Source organism: Typopeltis vanoorti, chromosome 1, assembly GCF_054136105.1.
Source record: "Typopeltis vanoorti isolate ZY-2024b chromosome 1, IOZ_Tvanoo_1.0, whole genome shotgun sequence".
Taxonomy (NCBI): Eukaryota; Metazoa; Arthropoda; class Arachnida; order Uropygi; family Thelyphonidae; genus Typopeltis; species Typopeltis vanoorti.
The window spans coordinates 97,737,588-97,757,131 of NC_143549.1; the positions used below are offsets into that span (position 1 = coordinate 97,737,588).

A 19,544-nucleotide genomic window follows, 5' to 3' on the forward strand; every position below is an offset into this window, starting at 1 on the left:
TCATTACGTCTGCCAGCGGAACATCCGTTTGAATTTTTGCTGCCCCCTTTTTTGCATTGACCTTGAGGTCACTTAGGGTTGAACTTGTAAACAAAATTTCAAATGGTGTTCTGACTGTAGAGCATTTCACTTAGCCTTGAAAGCTTTACATCTTTTGTTCAAAGAGATAGCTAATTCCTGTTGGGCTGTACACGTTACATACAATACTAAATGTTAAGAGAAAAGACTATTTACAGGTGTTCTGGGTTCTGCCTAACTATAAAAACTCGATGCGTTCATTATACAAAATTTATTCTTGTTGCAACGAATTTTTACAAGATTATGTTGAAATTATAAATTCGTTTTATCATTGTTAGGCCAAGAACTTTTCAGACCACCCTCATATGTGGCACTTGTGGTTTCTAAATATTCAAGCACATTATATAATTATGCTACTAATATCAATGATGTTAACCATCCATTCAGTTTTTCGATAAGGCAAAAAAATAATTCATGATTAATATCCTTATTATTAAAATATTAAGTAAAACTTACTGCATATTCATTTTGCAAAAGGAGTCGCTTTCTCTGACCTACAGATAACGGTGCAGGTCTTCCATCTAAAATGTGATTAAAAAATATATATCAAGTTATCAAGTTTAAGAATTTAAACACAAAACAATTAAGAAGGTGAATTATATAAATGTGGTTTTATCAGATATTAATTATTTACATAAAAAGAACAAGGAATAAAATCATTATTTTTATTGATAAACCTTGTTATGTTTTTTGGGGGAAAAACTAACCTGTAGATGAATTTCATTACTCAATGTGATAGTTCTACTATGCTTGCTGGAGACCTAAAATGGAATAAAATCATGAAAATCTCCAAAACAAAGCAGCAGGTTCATAGTCATGAATGTACAAAAACAACTTCAAAGACTGGACGCTGGTGGCCTTTCTTCTAATGGATTTTGTGTGTGTGTGTGTGTGTGTGTCAGAGAGAGAGAGAGAGAGAGTGTGCATGAAATTAAAATTCTGAACAAATGTGCATCACAAAATAAACAATAATAAATAAAAAACTAAAGCTGGCAGAATCAAGGAACAGTACATTTTTCTAAGGAAGAATAGGATCAGTGTCTTTAAAGTTAATATTTTCTCCTACTATCGTACTTATGCATTAACAACTAGCAAAAAAAAAAATTTAATTTAAAAAAAAAATTTATAATTATTGAATTTTCTCACAAGTGCACTATGGAGACAACTTTTTAATGACAGGTCTTAGTTTGGCTAACTTTCCTTATAGATCAATAAATTGCAGGAAAGTTGCTTAGAAATTATATTCTTGTTTAATCTCTTATCTAAGCACAAGCAAATAAGTTTGCATGTGAAGTAAAGGTCGAAATGAGTCTAGGTAGCACATAGCATTATACATGTCTGAAATGATATGTGCTTTGCATAATAGGATACTAAAGCAATTAATAGGAAGTCATTAGCCTCTATATACAAGTAGCCTAGCTGTGAAGATATTTCACATGCAAACTTTGATTACATTTGGATAAAGGATTAAACAAGAATATAGCTTCTTGGCAACTTCCATTTAATTTATAACCAACTGAAAAACTTTTATATATATACATAAAACTAGATTATAATTAGATTGACACAAGGATCTTTCTATATCAATAACACTATTGACATACCATATTTTTGCTTATTTTCAAATGCAATGATTTTAATGTAATGAATTAAGAAAGTAACTTCACAAATTAAAGAATTTGAAATTAGGAAATAAAAAGTAAAATCTAAGAAAAATTAAAAAGTGAACATACTTAAAATAAGAGTAAAAGATCATAAGATAAGCATTTTAAATGGAAAGGTAATATAATCAAACACACAATATCAATAAGTATAATCAAACACTTAAAGTAAACTCATTCATTAACTACTTATCAAAAAAAAAAAAAAAAGATCTGGCCAAAGCTATATAATGTTCACTTCTGGAAAATAAAATCATTAATGAATTATTCCATTCTTTCCTGCAAGTTCACTATAGTGATTGCATTACTTAGTCATTATTCAGATAAACAAAACACACAAAAACTGTTTAAGCAGTGAATATTCAAAAAGATATGGATTTAAACAGATTTTGCAACACTTAACAACAGTACACTGTAAAACCATCAAACTTCTGCCAGCTGATCTATTTTAGGAAATAAATCAGTAATAGCAGAATGGTGAAACTTAAGCTTTCACATTATTGATATCCTATGAAATATGACCAATGCAGCTTAAAAGTGTCTAGAAAAGAGTTATGAATATATGAATCTCTGTTCATATACTAATAACTTCCAGGCAGACATTATCAATCTGTTATTATCCACTAATGCCTTTGACAACCCTGAGGGAGTAGGCAAGGCTGTTTTGGCCCTAGCTAACTTTTGGCAATATCCACTTCAATCCCTCTCTCACATACATCAGTTTCTGCCTTGAACCTCTTTTACAGATACTTTCATAGACAGTACTCTGCTGAACTGGCCACTATTATTCCTCTACTTCACTCCAAACTCATCAGAATAAGAGCTACTGCTAACTAACACTCTTTTCCATCTTGAAATTCACTGAACTGACTTCACTGCCTCCTCTTTCATTCCATCTACTTCTGTTCTTTGGAACTGCCTCTCCCACTGTGCCATTCCCAAAGAACCTTCAGTTAATGACAAAAAAAAAAAAAAAATGTAAACAGATTCCTCCTTTCTTCTTATCCTCTTGACCACACATGGTACTGATCTGCTATTGGTCTCTTGTGGCCTTTCACATGGAAAAAGTCACTACCTAGATCAGTTTCAACCTTTATTCAGGTTTCCTAAGTAGGAGCTAGACTCAGGAAGATCATCATCATCATCATCAAATTCCTGCCACGTACCCTCAAGGGGTGTACAGGATATGATAGTACTACATGAAAAAATTACATCATTACTAACTTCCTATCTACAATTTTTCTCCAAATCAGTCTGTTACTTGTCAAGACTCCAACATTATCAGATCTTGTATTTCTATTGTCTAAGGCACTTTGTACCGTATCAATCCACCTATATCTTGGTCTTCCTCTGGTTCGTTTTCCTGCCAACCTGGCAGAGAACACTTGTTTTGCTAATCTTTTCTCTCCCATTCTATTTAAGTGACCATACCACCTGAGATTAGCTCTGCTAACGCATTCCTGGATGCTAACAATGTCAAGTTCTTTCCTAATATCCTCATTTTTAATATGATATTGCCATTGATGCCATCTGTTCACACCTCTAATCTTTCTCAGGGCTCTCATATCTGCTGACTCTACTCTTTGGTCAAGTGTTTTACTTCTGACCCAGCTCTCAGATCCATTAGTTAAAACTAGTTTGAACACTGCCTTGTATACAGCTAATTTAGTGTTCCGACTAATTTCTCTCTTATACCATATGAATTTATTCAATTGACTTCCCACCATACCAGCTTTGTTGATTCTGTTGTCTATTTCTATATTTAATTTACCATCTTCACTAAAAATCATGCCTAAGTAGCTGAAATGTTTTACTTGTTCCACAGATTCTCTATTCAGAACACAGTTGACATTTTCAACGATTCTGCCTATTTTCATTGTCTTTGTCTTTTTATTGCTGACCTTCATACCATGTCTATTACAACAGCTATTCAATTTAGTCAGAGAATCTTGCAGACTAGTAGCGGATTTTTTTAGAAGTATAACGTCATCCGCATAAAGCAAAGAGCTGACATTAACATCTCCAATTTTAATATCAGGTTTAATACCACTTTCCTTCATAATGTGATCCATATAGATAATGAATAACAGAGGGGATAATGTACATCCTTGTCTCACACCAGATTTAACATTAAACCATTTTCCTGTACTTCTTTCAATTCTAACTGCCGACTTACAACTCAAATAAAGACTAAGTATTGATTGATATAATGCCCCATTGACACCCTATAACTGCAGCGTATTGAATAGCTTCTCTCTTGGCACCTTGTCATATGCCTTTTCCAAATCGACAAAACTTAAATACAGATCCTTTGTTATATTCCCATGCTTTCTCGACTATTTGTCATAAAGTGAAGATCTGATCCTGACAGCCTCTATTTGGCCTGAATCCAGCTTGTTCTTCACCCAGCTTTTCTTCCACAATTCTTCTCAACCGTTTCTCAAGTATACTTACATAGATCTTGCCAGGAACACTCAGTAGGGAAATACCTCTGTAATTCTCACATTCAGTTTTATTGCCCTTTTTATATATGGGTACTATGAGAGCTCTACTCCAATCATCAGGAATTTGTCCCTCTGTCCAGGCTTTCTGAACTATGCAGTGCAGCCACTGTAAGACTTTTATACCACCATACTTTAGCATTTCTGGTCGATATCATCTACTCCTGCTGCCTTTCCACATTTCAAGCCTTTGATGGCTTTTTCTACTTCAAGTATGGATATGCATTCTTGACTGCATGCCTGGTCAGTGTTTTTTACCACTGTGCTGTCATCACTGCTTGTTTCATTTAGCAGTTTTTCAAAGTAATTACTCCATACTTCAAGGATATCTTTTTCTCCTGTTTTCATGTCACCTTTATCATCTCTAACTCCTTTTACAGCACTCTTTCCTCCATTCCTAAGCTTCTTCAACAACCTCCAGAATATTTTGCCACCTTCTTGATATTTATTTTCTATATTCTAGCCAAAGTCCTCCCATGACTTTTGTTTAGCTAGTTTTACAAAGTGTTTAGCATTCTTGCATTTGTCTCTATATTCTCTAAGAGCAAAAGCTGACCTATTTGACAGGAACTTTTGATATGCATTCTTCTTTTCCTTCACTGCCTCTTTAACTTCCTGTGTCCACCAGGGAGTTCTGATTTTTTTATCCTTACACACAACCTCACCACATGCCTCTCTCGCAGAATCAATCAATGTTTTCTTCAGAGTTTGCCACTGAATCTCCAAGGTTTGATTTCTGTTCTCAAACGCTTTCATTATTTTTTCAATAATCTTTCTGTATTTTAGTCTACAGTTCACATCTGAGAACTGCTCAACTTTTATTCGCTTTAAAACTTTCTTACATGTTATTCTTTTCAATATGAAATTCAGTTTTATCCTGCTCAAGACTAAATAGTGATCACTTCCAATTTCAAATCCTCTGTACACTCTGGTGTCCTGCACCAGGGAGAAGACATCACTATCAACAATAACATAGTCAATGAGACTTTTCTTATTCCTAGCCTCTTCTCTCCATGTGAATTTGTGCACATTTTTATGTTGGAACATGGTGTTAGTAATAACCAGTCCATGTCCTGAGCAGAAATCCAACAGATATTTGCCATTATTATCAGCTTTGTTCTTTTCTCCAAATTTTCCCAAAATATTTTTGTATGTCTCACAATCATTTCCTACTCTGTTATTTAGATCCCCAACAAGGACCAACTTTTCCTTTTTCATTGTGTCAGTTGCTTTTTCTAAAACATCAAAAAATTCCTCCACTTAGTAGAACCTTCTGTGGGACCATAGGCACAAATAAGTCTCATTGTGCAGTTCCCCATTCTCATATTTGCCCACATTACTCTACTTGAGACTGATTGCCATTCTAGAAGATTAGCCTCATATTTTGTGTTGAATACTATGGCTACTCCTTCTTTTCCTTGATTGTCATTGCCTGAATATAACATTTTGTATTTATTGCTCAGAAAGATCTCACCAGTTTTGGCCTTTTTTTGTTTCAGTCACCCCTATTATGTCGATCTGGTACTTATCTAATTCCTCAGCTAGCTCCATTTCTTTGCCATTCAGGCTTCTTACGTTGATAGTACCAATCTTTAACTCTGGTGATGTTGAGATGTGTTTTCAGATTTGTTCCAGTAGCTGACTTTTCGCTGTTCACCCTGGTTCCCTGGCAAAAACAACGGGGGCCTTGTTTAACTGGGCGACGCCCCAGCCGGCATGAAATTTTGTCATGTTGTACCATCATTTTTTATTTTGATTTAACCAATAAGAATACAATTTGGTCAGCTAAATCCCAAATTGCCAGCCCATCCTCGTCTGTTCAGTATCAAAGCAGATACCCGACAGGGTGCACCATGAGAAGGTGAGGATTGGACATTAGGTCATAAGCCCTGGTCGGTTCTCCGCATTCCTTTAAAGGCTATGTGGAGGTCTCTTCTCAGTTATTCAGCTTTGACCCTTAAGCACCCTGACTCAGGAAGATACTGAAGTTAAATCAATGCAGTCATATATTTTCCATATATATATATACACACACACACACAAGTAGTAAAACAGTATATATCACCATATTTTTAAAATACTTTGGGTCAGAGATAGTCGTAGGAAGTTTTTTCACTTAGTAATCAAGTAAATTATAATAGACAAGAATTTATATTTCGTGCCTTCCAAAAAACTTCCAAAAGGAAGTATTCTTTGTATTATGGGATGCTAAAACAATTAATATGAAGTCAATAGCTTCTATTATACAAGCAGCCAAGCTGTAAAAATACTTCACGGAAATGTCTTTTGAATAAGATTGGGTGTAGGATTAAAACAAGAATATAATTTCATGTCTGTCATAATTAACTTGTTCATCAAATGAAAAAACTTTCTATAACTATTTCTGAAACAATGAAAACTAAAACAAGTGAAATATCACTAAAACAAAACTAAGATATTATATTCAAGCAAAAGTAATCAGGTAGGAAGCAGTAGATGTAGTATTCAACACTAAACATGAATGTTAGACAATTTCCAAATGGGAAAATTAATAAATTAGATTTTTTGTTCTATGGTCCTGTAGAAGGCTCTACTAAAAAAGAAGTTAAGTCATTAAGGAGGGAAGCAGAGCAGAAAACATATTCCAGATAAATGGATGTTCTGGGAAAATTTGGGAGAAAAGAGCAAAGCTCATAATAATGCCAAGTACCTGCAGGATACCTGTTTAGGATATGAACTAGTTATTTATTATTAACATGTTTCAACATAAACGTGCATAAATTTACATGGAGAGAACAACAAGTACTGTTAACTATGTTATTGTTGATAGCAATATCTTCTGATTGGTCAGATAATGTCCTAAATGGTTGTCAGCAAAGTGAACTGTGGTTCAAATATACAAATATCACTGGAGAAAAAAAAATAAGAGTATGAAAACAAGAAACAAACCTTGGAGACTGAGGGACAAAATCTGAAGAAAACATTAATTGAATCAGGTAGGGAAGCATGTGGCAAACTTGTCTATAAGGATAGAAAAATCAAAACTTCATAATACCTTGGAAAAAACTAAATCACATCAAAAGCTACAGACAAGATACAGAGTGCACTCAAGAAATACAGGAAAAAAAAAAGTAAGAACGCTATGGTATGTGTAAGCTAGAAAAAAAAATAATAATTTGAAGATTTTAAATTACTTTTTTTCATCTAGTTTACACATACTAAAGTGTTCATACTTTTTTTGATAAGAACATAGAAGACATATATTACAAAGGTGATAAAACATTCTAGAGGTTATTAAAAGGAAAAAAATAAAAAGAAAGAAAAATAGAGATGATACAGGCAACATAAAAACTGAAAATATTTTGGATGCCTGGAGTAATTACTCTGAAAGATTATTAAATCAGATAATCAATGACAGAATGGTAGATTATATTTAAGAGGAATGTAATGAGGAGTACATATGTACATTGCATGCTCAATGTAAAAATATCCATCAGAAACTTGAGGTAGAAACAGATATCAGACACATGAAATACAGAAAGGCAGCTAGAACAGATGATATTTAGTTAGAAATGCTCAAATAAGGAGATATAAAATTCTTACAGGGCTGCACTGCATAATTTGGGGGGCTTGCACAGAGGGTCAAATTCTAAATGGTTGGAGTAGCTCACTCTCTTGCTCTCTCTTTCTCACACACACACTAAACATGAAATATACACATGAATGTTAAGCAATTTCCAAATCAGAAAACAATAAGATAATAATATAACACATAGTAACCACCTATAAAAAGGGAAATAAAACTAAAAGTGAAAAATTACTGAGGAATTTCTCTATAAGGTGTTCCAAGGTGGTGCCACTAGTGCCACCACTTTTCCACCAGTGGTTTCCACAAGTGGCACCACAAGTGCCACTAGTGGTGCCACTATTCCAAGTAAGATTTATACAACATTTTTGAGAAGAGCCTAAGAAAAATTGTGGAAGAAAAACTTAGGTAAAAACAAGCTGGGTCCAGAAAATAATCATTATCAGAGTAACATTTTTACTTTTAAAACAAACAGATGAGAAATCATGGGAATAATTTAATAAGTAAATTCTGTAGATATGGATGAGGCATATAGGATGCCAAAAGAAAAGTTCTTCATAACATTGCATTTATATGGTAGAAATGGGAAAACATGCATAGTAATACACCCTCTGTCCAAAAACAAACCGAACTTTTCGAAAATAGAAGAAACTAGTGGCACCACCTGTTGTGACTTTTTGCTGTTGAAAGCAGCAACCATCATTAGTATTGTGTCAATCTGTTTATGACATTTGTTTCATTAGAAGCCGAATTATAGTGCCAATAGTGACAGCGTGTTTTGACGAACGGTCGGAAAATGAGTTTCAAACAGAGAGCTGCGATTGACTTTTGTGTTAAACTTCGTAAAAGCTTTACCAAAACGTATCAAATGCTTCAAAAAGCATATGGTGATGAATGCCTATCCCGTACTCAAGTTTAGGAGCGGTTTAAGTGATTTCAAAGTGGTCAAGAGATACTTGAGGACGACGAAAAGCCATGCTGTCCAAAAACTGGACTGAGAAAAGTTAAGATCCAAAAAGTGCATGATTTCATCAAAGAAAACCTGAAATTGCTGTGAGATTGATTGAAGATGAATTGGAGATTCCAAAATCAACTGTGCACAACATTTTGACTGAGAGTTTGGGCCTTCATAAATTAAATTTGCAATTTGTTCCCCACGAGTTGACCGACGACCAAAAAATGTATCAAATTGAACACTACAAGGACATCATTAAAACCATTCATAAGGACTAAAACTTCCTTGAAATCGTTACTGGTGATGAAATGTGGTGTTTTGAGTATGAGCCCGAAACAATGCGGCAGTGCACTGAGTGGAGACCACCAGAAGAGGGGCATCTGAAAAACAGTCGCTTAAAGAAGTCAAAAGAAGGACAATGCTGATTTCTTTCTATATTCCAAGGGCATTATCCACAAATAATTCGTTCTGCCTGGCCAAACGGTCAATGGTGAGTTTTATCTCGAAGTTTTGAAGCGATTGATAGCGAGAATTCATCATGTATGGCATGAATATCGTGATGCAGGCAGCTGGTCACTTTTGCACAATAATACACCATCTCATCGTTCGAACATTATGAGACAGTTTTTGAGCAAAAAACAAGTTTGTGTGTTGGATCACTCGTCGTATTCACCTGATTCAGCACCTTGTGACTTCTTTCTCTTCTCCCCGACTTCATTTGCTGATGAAAGGAAAGCGATACGACACCACTGAAAACATTCAAGTGGCAGTAACCAAGACCCTCAACAGTATCCCAAAAACCGATATAAAAAACTCATTTAATGAATTAATTGACCACGCTGTATTCAAACTGAGGGAGAGTATACTGATTGAAATAAATGATTTGAATAATTATAATTGCCTGTGTTTTATTTTTTATCAAAAGTTCGGTTTCTTTTTGGACAGAGGGTGTATATAGCATGCAGTCAAGACAGCTAATAGAATGAAAGTACATAAAGATAATGTAAAATCAGGTATAAGAATAGGATGTACACAACCTTTAATGTTATTCATAATCTATATGAATCACAATATGAAATAAAGTGACATTAAATCTAATATCAAAATCAGATATACTCGACTAAGGTTTTTAAAACTCTGCAGATGAATCCTCCTAAATAAATCCAGTGTAAGTTTTCAGGATGTATACTGAATTTAATGAATAACCTGAGTATTCTATTTTAGTGAATAATTTGCTGTAACAAATTAAGTATGAAAATCAGCAATAAAAAGGCAAACTACACAAAAATAGAAAATCTGCATTCTCAATAAAAAAGCCATAAAAGAAGAAAAATATTTCAGCTATTTAGGCATAATTTTTATGAAGATGACAAATTAAATTTAGAAATAGATAACAAAATATGGGCAAGGAGAGAGAGAGAGAGAGAGAGATGAATTTATATGGAATACAAGAGAAATTTAGCCAAAACACTAAACTAGCAGTATACAAGACATTTCAAGCAAATTTTAACTTAAGGATATGAGAACTGAGATAGAAATAAAACAGCTGATCAACTAAAGACGGGTCACTTAAGGGTCAAAGTCAAATAACTGGGACAAGACCTCCACATCATCTTTCAGGAATGCAGAGAACCAACTGGGAGCTTCTGACCTAATGTCCAATCTTCACCTTCATGTGGTGTTCCCCATTAGTAGGTTAGAGGTTTTAAAGAGGCTTAGGGAAATAGGTACCTTTTCTCCTGACAGAAAAGCTAAATGTGGATGAAAAAGGAAACACACTTACTCAAGATCATTTGCTATTAAGGAAAACCAAAATGAATCCAAGTAGACTTAATGGGATTAATGTTTCTGACATGATGGTCCATCGTTGTTGGAAGTAGGGAGGACTGCCCACAGACCAAAAAAGAAACAACTGTTCATGAAAGCTATGGAGAAAGAGTGATTCCAGTGGGCACAAGTGTACAAAGACTGCACTGTTGAGAAGTGGAAGGTCATATTCTCAGATTAGTGCCATTTCTTTGTCCAAGGAGAGTGAGTACTCTATGTTCGCAAATCAGCAGTTGAGAAGACCTCCCACCAACCCTCAATCATCAACATCAAATTCCTGCCATGTACCTTCAAGGGGGTGTGTACAGGATATGATAGTACTACATGAAAAATTTACATCATTACTAATTTCCTATCTACAATTTTCCTCCAAATCAGTCTGTTACCTGTCAAAACCTCCAACATTATCGGACCTTGTATTTCTATCTTCTAAGGCACTTTTTACTCCACCTATATCTTGGTCTTCCTCTGGGTCTTTTTCCTACCAACCCCTGGCAGAGAACACTTGTTTTGCTAATCTTTCCTCTCCCATTCTGTTCAAAGTAATGACCATACCACCTGAAATTAGCTCTACTAACGCATTGCTGAATGCTAACAATGTCAAGTTCATTCCAAATATCCTCATTTTTAATATAATATTGATGCCATCTGTTCATGCCCCTAAATCTTCCTCAGGATTCTCATATCTGCAGTCTGACAAGTCTATGGTCTAGTGTTTTACTTCTGACCCAGCTCTCAGACCCATAAGTCAAAACTGGTTTGAATACTGTCTTGTATACAGCTAATTTAGTGTTTGACTAATTGCCCTCTCTTTCCATATAAATTTATTCAGTTGACTTCCTACCATACCATCTTTGTTGATTCTCTTGTTTATTTAATTTACCAACCCTCAACAAGCTCCTAAACACCCAGCTAAAAAGATGTTCTGGGGTTGGTTTACACAAGACGGCCCAGGATCACTTGTACCCGTTGATGATGAAAAGTGACAATACATAAAAATATTGGAGAAAAGAGTAGTCCCACAGATCCAAAAAGAAAAAAAACTAATCTTCCAAAAGGATCTTGTGCCATGCCACACTTCAAAAAAATTGAGAGTTCCTCAAAAATCACAACATGCAATTGCTTCAGTGGCCAAGTAACTCTCCTGACATTATAATCCAATAGAAAATTTATTATTATTATTATGTGACACCTCCAGGGAGTCCAAAGATTCATTGAGGGAGGGTATCTACTCTACAACTCTGTCTCCATCACTCATCCATCAACTAACCACATCTATGTCAACACCATCTACTGCCAACCACCACCACCATTAGCATTTCCACAGACTATCACAAACATCCAATGCCCACGGCAGAATTCGAACCCACAGCCTTTTGGCTGGAGAGCGGATACGCTAACCACCCGGCCAAACAGGCCGGTAGAAAGAGACTGGAAAATTAAATTGTGATGCAATGGATAACTTTATACAATCCATTATAAAAGTATGATGTCGAGATGCAGAAATAAGAAAAATGTTCTACATTGGTAGAGTCTATGCCTAAGTGAATTAATGAACCTATTAGAAACAGAGGAGCACATATAAATTATTAGATAAAGTTGGATTTAATTTTTGTATTTATTTTCTTGCAAAATTAAAATTTTTCTTTAAAATGTGAATGTTCAGATTAATTTGTTTGCTACTGTATGTGGATTACATTATGAAAGAAAGTGACATTAAGCAAAATATTAGAACTGGGATGTCAAACGCAGTTCTCTGCTTTTTTGCAGATGTTGTACTCCTAAACATATCTAGTGCAAGTCTCCAGGATTCTCTAATTAAATTGAATAACAGGTTAACCAATTTGGCATGAAAATCAGCAACAGAAAGACCAAACCTATGAAAATAAGCAGGAACATAAAATTAAACTGCATTCTGTGGATATCTTACAGAACAAGTAAAATATTTCAGCTATTCAGGCACAGTTTTTTTGGTGAAGATGTCAAGTTAAATCTGGAAATAGACAACAGAATAAGCCAAGTTAGTATGGTGGGTAGCCAGCTGAATAAATTTGTATGGAATAAGAGAGAAATTAGCCAAAACACCAAACTAACAAATATACAAGACAGTGCTCAAACCAGTTTTAAATTAATCTGAGAAATGGGTTAGAAATAAAGCACTTGAAAGGACTAGAGACCACAGATATGAGGGTTCAGAGAAAAATTAGGGGAGTGAACAGATGGCATAAATAGTAGAATCATATTAAAAATGAAGATATTAGAAAGGAACTTGACATTGTTAGTATTCAAGAATGTGTCAGAAGAACTAATCTAAGGTGGTATTGACCATTTAAATAGAATGGGTGAGGAAAGAAAATGACAAGATGACAGGAAAGAGACCCAGAGTGCTCAAGGTCCAGATGGATTGATTCCATCAGAAGTAAAAAATTAACTTGGAAAAAAATTTACCTTGGAAGTATGAAATGTTAGATATAACAATATGCAGGTGCTGGCAAGTAATAGACTAATTTGGATGAAAATTGTTGATAGGATATAAATAATAATGTAAAATTAATCATGTAGTGCTGTCGTAGTAATCTGAACATCCCCTGAGAGTACTTATCATGGTACTAGTATGCTATAGGTTAACCAACCTCTTGTGAATGGGTTCTCCATAAAAACATATAAATAAAAAATAAAAATTTTAAAAAATAAGGAAATAGTATAGGATATGATAGTACTACACGAAAAAATTTTCGAATTTTTTATGTAGTACTATCATATCCTGTACACCACTTGAGGGTACATGGCAGGAATTTGATGATGATGATCAACTGAAGACCACAGATCATGAGAATTCTGAAAAAATTAGGGCAGTAGGCAGATGGTATCAATGGCAGAATCATATTAAAAATTAAGATATTTGAAAGGAACTTGACAAATTACAGCGGGTGATCAAATTATTAGAGCCACAGTGCAAAAAAGGTATTTTGTGAGTCTCGGGTAGAAATAAAACTGCACTGTCAATGTTTTTACAACAAATTGTTTTTATTAAAACTAGTCCCTAATGATACACTTAAAAAAAGTAAAGTGAGGTCAATATTTGATAACACTGCATTTTGCTGCAATTACTGCTTCGATTCTTTTGGGCATACTTTCTATGCATTTGGCACAGTTTAATTTTATTGATTCATTCCTGTGCCACACATCAATCAAATGCTCTATTAATTGCCATTTGAAGTTCCTTGGAAATTTCCCACTTCATCAGTTCCCAAAGGTTCTCAATGGAAATTCACAAATAAGTGAATTTCCAGGCCAGTCAAGAATCTAGACTTTTTTTTTTTTTTTTTTTGTCAAGGAGCAAAATCATGCATGAATGAGAAATCGTTATTGGGGAACCACTCCTGTACCTGGGGTAGCATCTTGGTCTCCAGTACCTTGATGTATTGATTCTGCGTCATTGTTCCCTCTACAATGTATAGGCGACCAGTGCCTTGGCTGATGATGACTAACCAGACCATGATGCTGAGAGGATGCTTCACTTGTTTCACAATGCAGTCTTCTTTAAATTTCTCTCCTGCTCGTCTTCTCACGAATTCAGATTTGTCAGATAAAATCTGAACTGAGGATTCATTGAAGAAGCAAACCTGAAATGAATTTTTAAAAATTTGTTTCCTGTCAAATTAAATTACAGAGGCATTAATTTTAAATTATAAAAGCAGATATGCAAGTTTCACTTCAGGAATTGGCAAATTACCTTCTTCCAGTCTTTGATTGTCTATTTTTTGGTACTGTTTGGTCCATTGTACCTGTTTTTCATCATTGATGTATGAGCAGTGGCTTTTTTGCCGGTCAGCGACATGAGAAGCCCAAATCCTTGATGTGTCGATGAGCTGTCATTGAAGATATCTTAATGCCAGCATCCTGCATCATTTTTGTAAGAACCCTCTGAGGTACCTTCCTGTTTTCCAAGCAAATATCTCTAATTTTTCTTTCATCCTGTGGGGTGGTAATTTTTTTTTTTTTGGCCACATTTCTTCAAACGCTTTGGTGCCAATTCAATATCTGCATCAATTTTTTTTTTATATATACATATATATTTTTAATTTGACACCCACTGATATTCATGAAACATTAGCAATTGATGCTATCTTCCTTTGAGAATGTTCAGTAATCATTAAGAGCGTTTTTATTTATGAAATTTTCATTGGAGAAAGATCTTTGGCCTCACCCATGGTAAAAATACTCTGTCAAGAAAAGAATAAAAAAATCATAACATAACACAATACAACACTTATAAACCATATACAAATCTTGAAATAAACTACTTACCACCAAAATATTATAAGAACACTTCAAAAGTAATTAAAATGCTTGAATAACCTCAATAACTTATAAACAAATGCAACTGAACAAGACAGATGTCAAGTGGTGGCTGAAAATCTAAACACAAAATATGGCATCCATATGACAGGTTATAAGCTAGGTTCAAAACTAAATAAATACGCAGGAACAAGATTCAAAGAAAGACTCTTATTATTTTTAAATAAAATTTACTCAACTGGTATCCCCCCAATAGAATGGAAAAAAGCAATTGTGATTCCTATCTTTAAGAAAGGTAATAGAGATGACCCTAAAAACTATAGAGGTATCAGTATACTAAATTCCTGTTACAAAATATATAGCAGTATCTTAAATACAAACTAATGAAATATTCCGAAGACTTTATTCTAGAAGTACAGAATGGATTTAGAAAAGGACGATCATGTATAAACCCGGCCTTTTGCCTAAAATTAATAATAGAGAAAAGAAGAGAATATAATTTAGAAACACATATTGCATTTATTGACTTTGAAAAAGCATTTGACAAAGTTAAAAGAAACATATTATTTAACATATTAAAAGAAAGACAAATATCAAATAATATCCTAAAAGCTATCACAAGTATATATGAAAATAATCAAATACAAATAAGATTAAATCATGAGCTATCACATACAAGAGAGATAAACCAAGGGGTCCGACAGGAATGTCCCCTCTCAGCAACTCTTTTTAATATCTACTTAAATGAAATAAATGAAATTGATGTAAATACAAAAATTTACATCAAGTAATTAAACTTTCACCTACAGTTAACTTAAACACTCTCCTCTTTGCCGACGACCAAATAATAATTACAAATTCTGAAGATAATTTACAGAAAGCTATTTTAAATCTAAATGAGATATCCAAAGATTATGGTATGATAATATCAACGGAAATATCAAAAACTATGGCCTTTAAAGGACAAGATCCAGCAAGAACTAAAATAGTAATAGATAACAAGATCTTAGAACAGGTGAATTCATTTAACTACCTAGGATGTATGATCACATATGAAAATGAAAAAGATAAAAACGTAAAAATTGCAAAATATTTAAAAATAACAGGTGTAATTAACTGTATATTTAAACCAAACCTAGTTCAAAAACAAACCAGGCTAAAAGTATACAATACATTAGCCCTACCGGTCTTAATGTATGGAAGCGAAATCTGGACAATAAAACAAAAAGACAAACAAAGATTAACAACAGCAGAAATGAAGTTTATGAGAAAAACTGCAAAGTATACCCTATTTGATCACAAAAGAAACAACGATATTATGAAAGAATTAAACCAAGAACCAGTAATAGAAAAAATTATAAACTATAAACATAAATGGATGGAACACGTTCAAAGAATGAAAACAGAAAGACTACCAAAACAAGCCTTAAAGTACAAGCCATTAGGAAAAAGAAAACCAGGACGTCCTCTCAAACGATTCAACGATGACTTCTAAGGCCGGAACAGGCCATGCTAGGCCTAAATCCTTGATACGTATGATGATGATGATGACAGGTTATGAAACCAACAGTACAGTATTGTCAACTGTATATTTAAAATCACATAATTATTTAATAAAAAAAAATATAAAGAATTCCGTGTACCAGGTTTTGGTTTTCGTTTATTATAATTGGCTGAAGTGTAAAACTGTTACTAATTTATGGAAGTAGCTCTAATAATATGATCACCCACTGTAGTATTAGAGAATATGTAAGCAGGAATAATAATCTAAAGTGATACAGTCACTTAAACTGAGTGGGGAAGAGCAAAGATAAGCCAAAGGGTGACCAAATTCTAAGTAGAATGAAGCTATTAATAGTGCCTCAGATGATTAAAATATAGGGCTAGACAATATTGGATATCTAAACAAATTAAAATGGAAGAAAAGTGTCAATAGGAATCCAATAATAATTAAAACTTAATCATACAATACTTGCTTTGAATTCAGTACAAATATTGAAGGTACATATCTGTTGATGATGACAATTTATAAAACATCAAATTTACATTCCAACTTACCAGCATACGAGAAATCAGGTAAATCAGCAAGTGGTCTAGACTGATTGTGATGCTTGGGTAAACCATGCCTATGTATTTACAAAAAAAAAAAAAAAAAACATACAAATTTAATCTCATGTACTTTAAAATGAAATTACAAGCTTAAAAAAAGTAATTTCAGTAAAATTTGAAGTTATATAGCAGTTTCTTTCTTGGTGGTTTCAAAGGATAACTTGATCATTACTTTTGTTTTCATCCTTCTAAAAGATAATTTTCTTCATCTATTTTCTCAACCAGAGTACTGGTGTATTATACATTCCTATAATCTTTTATATGTGTAACTAGCAATTTTTTGGAATTTATATCAAAATGTTTCTTTGTTAATTGCGAACTTGCTCATCTTTTTTTTTAAATCAGAGAGAGAATGTATTCATATACATCATGCTATCCCAAATAAATTAAACTCATCAAGTGAACCCTCACTCTAGCAAACTCATACAAACAATATTATAGTAAAAAGCTTGCTACAGGGAATTTCTAAATTAAAATAGCAAGTTCATTGCAGATGAACTTGCTATTCTAATTTAGGAGTATCTGCTATAGTGAGAATTTGTATTTTAAAGCAAGGTCTTAATCAATGAACAGGCCCTGATATTTATACACATCAATAATTACAAGGGTGCAAAGTCTAACTTGAAGTTAATATAACATTTGGATACTAATGTAATGGATGTAAAGCTTATATTTCTGATATATTTTATTTGTGTGACATCTGGGTGATTAAAGCACACAAATAAAGAAGCCATTTAATTACTGTTACAACTGCACACTTTCAGTCTGCTTATCTTCCAATTTCCAAGTGAAAAATAAAATCTCACTAAAATTTCTTATAATAAGTGGAGGAATAATCACAAACATAAAAATATGCTTTTCACTGTGGCATTCTTATATAGCATTGTTCATTTTCACAATGATGGAACCTAGAGCCGTTTAATATTAATTAAATGAAATTTAACGAAATGACAAATTTTAAATGATCTTAAATACCTCAAATTTTATTAAATTCCATCAAGATAAAACAATTATCAATACTGTATTATTTGCTAATAAATATAATTATAACAAATGAGGTTATGGAAATTTGTTTACATGCTCACTAAATAGATTGCAATTATTCAGAGTTAAATTTTTGACTTGATATTTTCTGCTGTTTTTATTGGGAACTATGATGATGTCTTACATTACTCAAAGAACTCTATCAACTTTGACAGGCTACACAACTGACATTACTGAACAAATTAACATGGATCCTAAATATACAATTTCATTAAATTCCATCCAGCAGGTATGAAATATCAATTTTATTTTTTTTGCCAAATTTCCAAAAAAATCATCAAAATGGAACCAATAATAAAACTATGTGGATATCTATCTATCTATCTATATATATAGATATATTTTCCAAAGTTATAGCAAACCGAATAAAGCCAACACTGTCCAAAGTTATTGGCCAACATCAAACGTACTCTGTCCCAGGAAGATCAATACATGATAACCTCCATTTAATAAGAGATCTCATCCACATCGCAAACAGCCAACATGAAGACCTAGCTCTCGTCAGCCTTGATCAGGAGAAGGCTTTCGACAGAGTAGAGCACGAGTACCTTCATGAAGTTCTAAAGGCATTTGGGTATGGTCCTCTCATCATTGAAACAGTGCAATTGCTTTACAGAGATGCACACTTCTGCTTAAAAATCAACAACAAGCTCACTCGCACTTTGTCATACTCTCGAGGGATCAAGCAAGGATGTCCCCTCTCCGGTCAATTACACACACTGGCCATAGAACCATTCTTAAAAAGAGTACACGACACCATCATCTCCTAACAAACCAGAATAATAGAGCCACATCAAAAAATTACCTTATCAACATATGCCGATGACGTCACTGTAATAGTACGAAATGAAGAAGAAATGACAGTAACCGAAGAAGCACACAGACTATATGCACAAGCCTCAGGAGCCAAATTAAATTATGCCAAAACCACGGGCTTGTGGCCAGGCAGATGGAAGTCTAGAAATGATTCTCTGATCGAATGTACCTGGTCAAGCGAAGGACAAAGATACTTAGGAGTACACCTTGGCAACACCAAAATATATAACACACTGAACTGGACACAGCTGCACAATCGTTTTAAACAGGTACTAGGTAAATGGAACAGCGTTCGTTCCATGTCTTCACTTAGAGGAAGAGTACTAATAGTTAACCAGATGGCTACGAGTATCTTATGGCATACCCTCAAAGTACTCACACCTCCTGAAGAATTTCTCTACCACATTCAAAAGGAAATCAAACGTTTCCTCTGGAACAAAACTCACTGGACAACATACCCTCAACTCTGCAAGCCACTCAGCAAGGGAGGTCAAGGCCTGATTTCCCTTGAAAACAAGATTAGATCCTTCAGGATAACCCTCCTCCTAAAAACACTTCAATGCAATCACACTTATGTGACCACCTTCGATTACATCACGAAATCATCCACCAGAGGACTTACACTTTCCACAATCCTCTGAATGGCCAGTCCTGCACCATCTCCTCCTAAGCTACCTCTTTTTTAC

At 33.9% G+C, this 19,544-nt stretch overlaps 1 protein-coding gene across 1 annotated transcript in view; it reads right to left on the reverse strand.

The window, feature by feature from the left end:
- The window catches only part of mRpL52 (mitochondrial ribosomal protein L52), a 72,000-nt gene that overhangs the window by 22,310 nt on the left and 30,146 nt on the right, over nt 1-19,544 (reverse strand). The window contains exons 3-4 of the mRNA XM_090392306.1: nt 16,948-17,015; nt 535-599 (exon numbers count right to left, since the gene is read on the reverse strand). Of these exons, the coding sequence (XP_090248432.1) occupies nt 535-599; nt 16,948-17,015 (133 nt within the window). The remainder of the gene's footprint in view (nt 1-534; nt 600-16,947; nt 17,016-19,544) is intronic.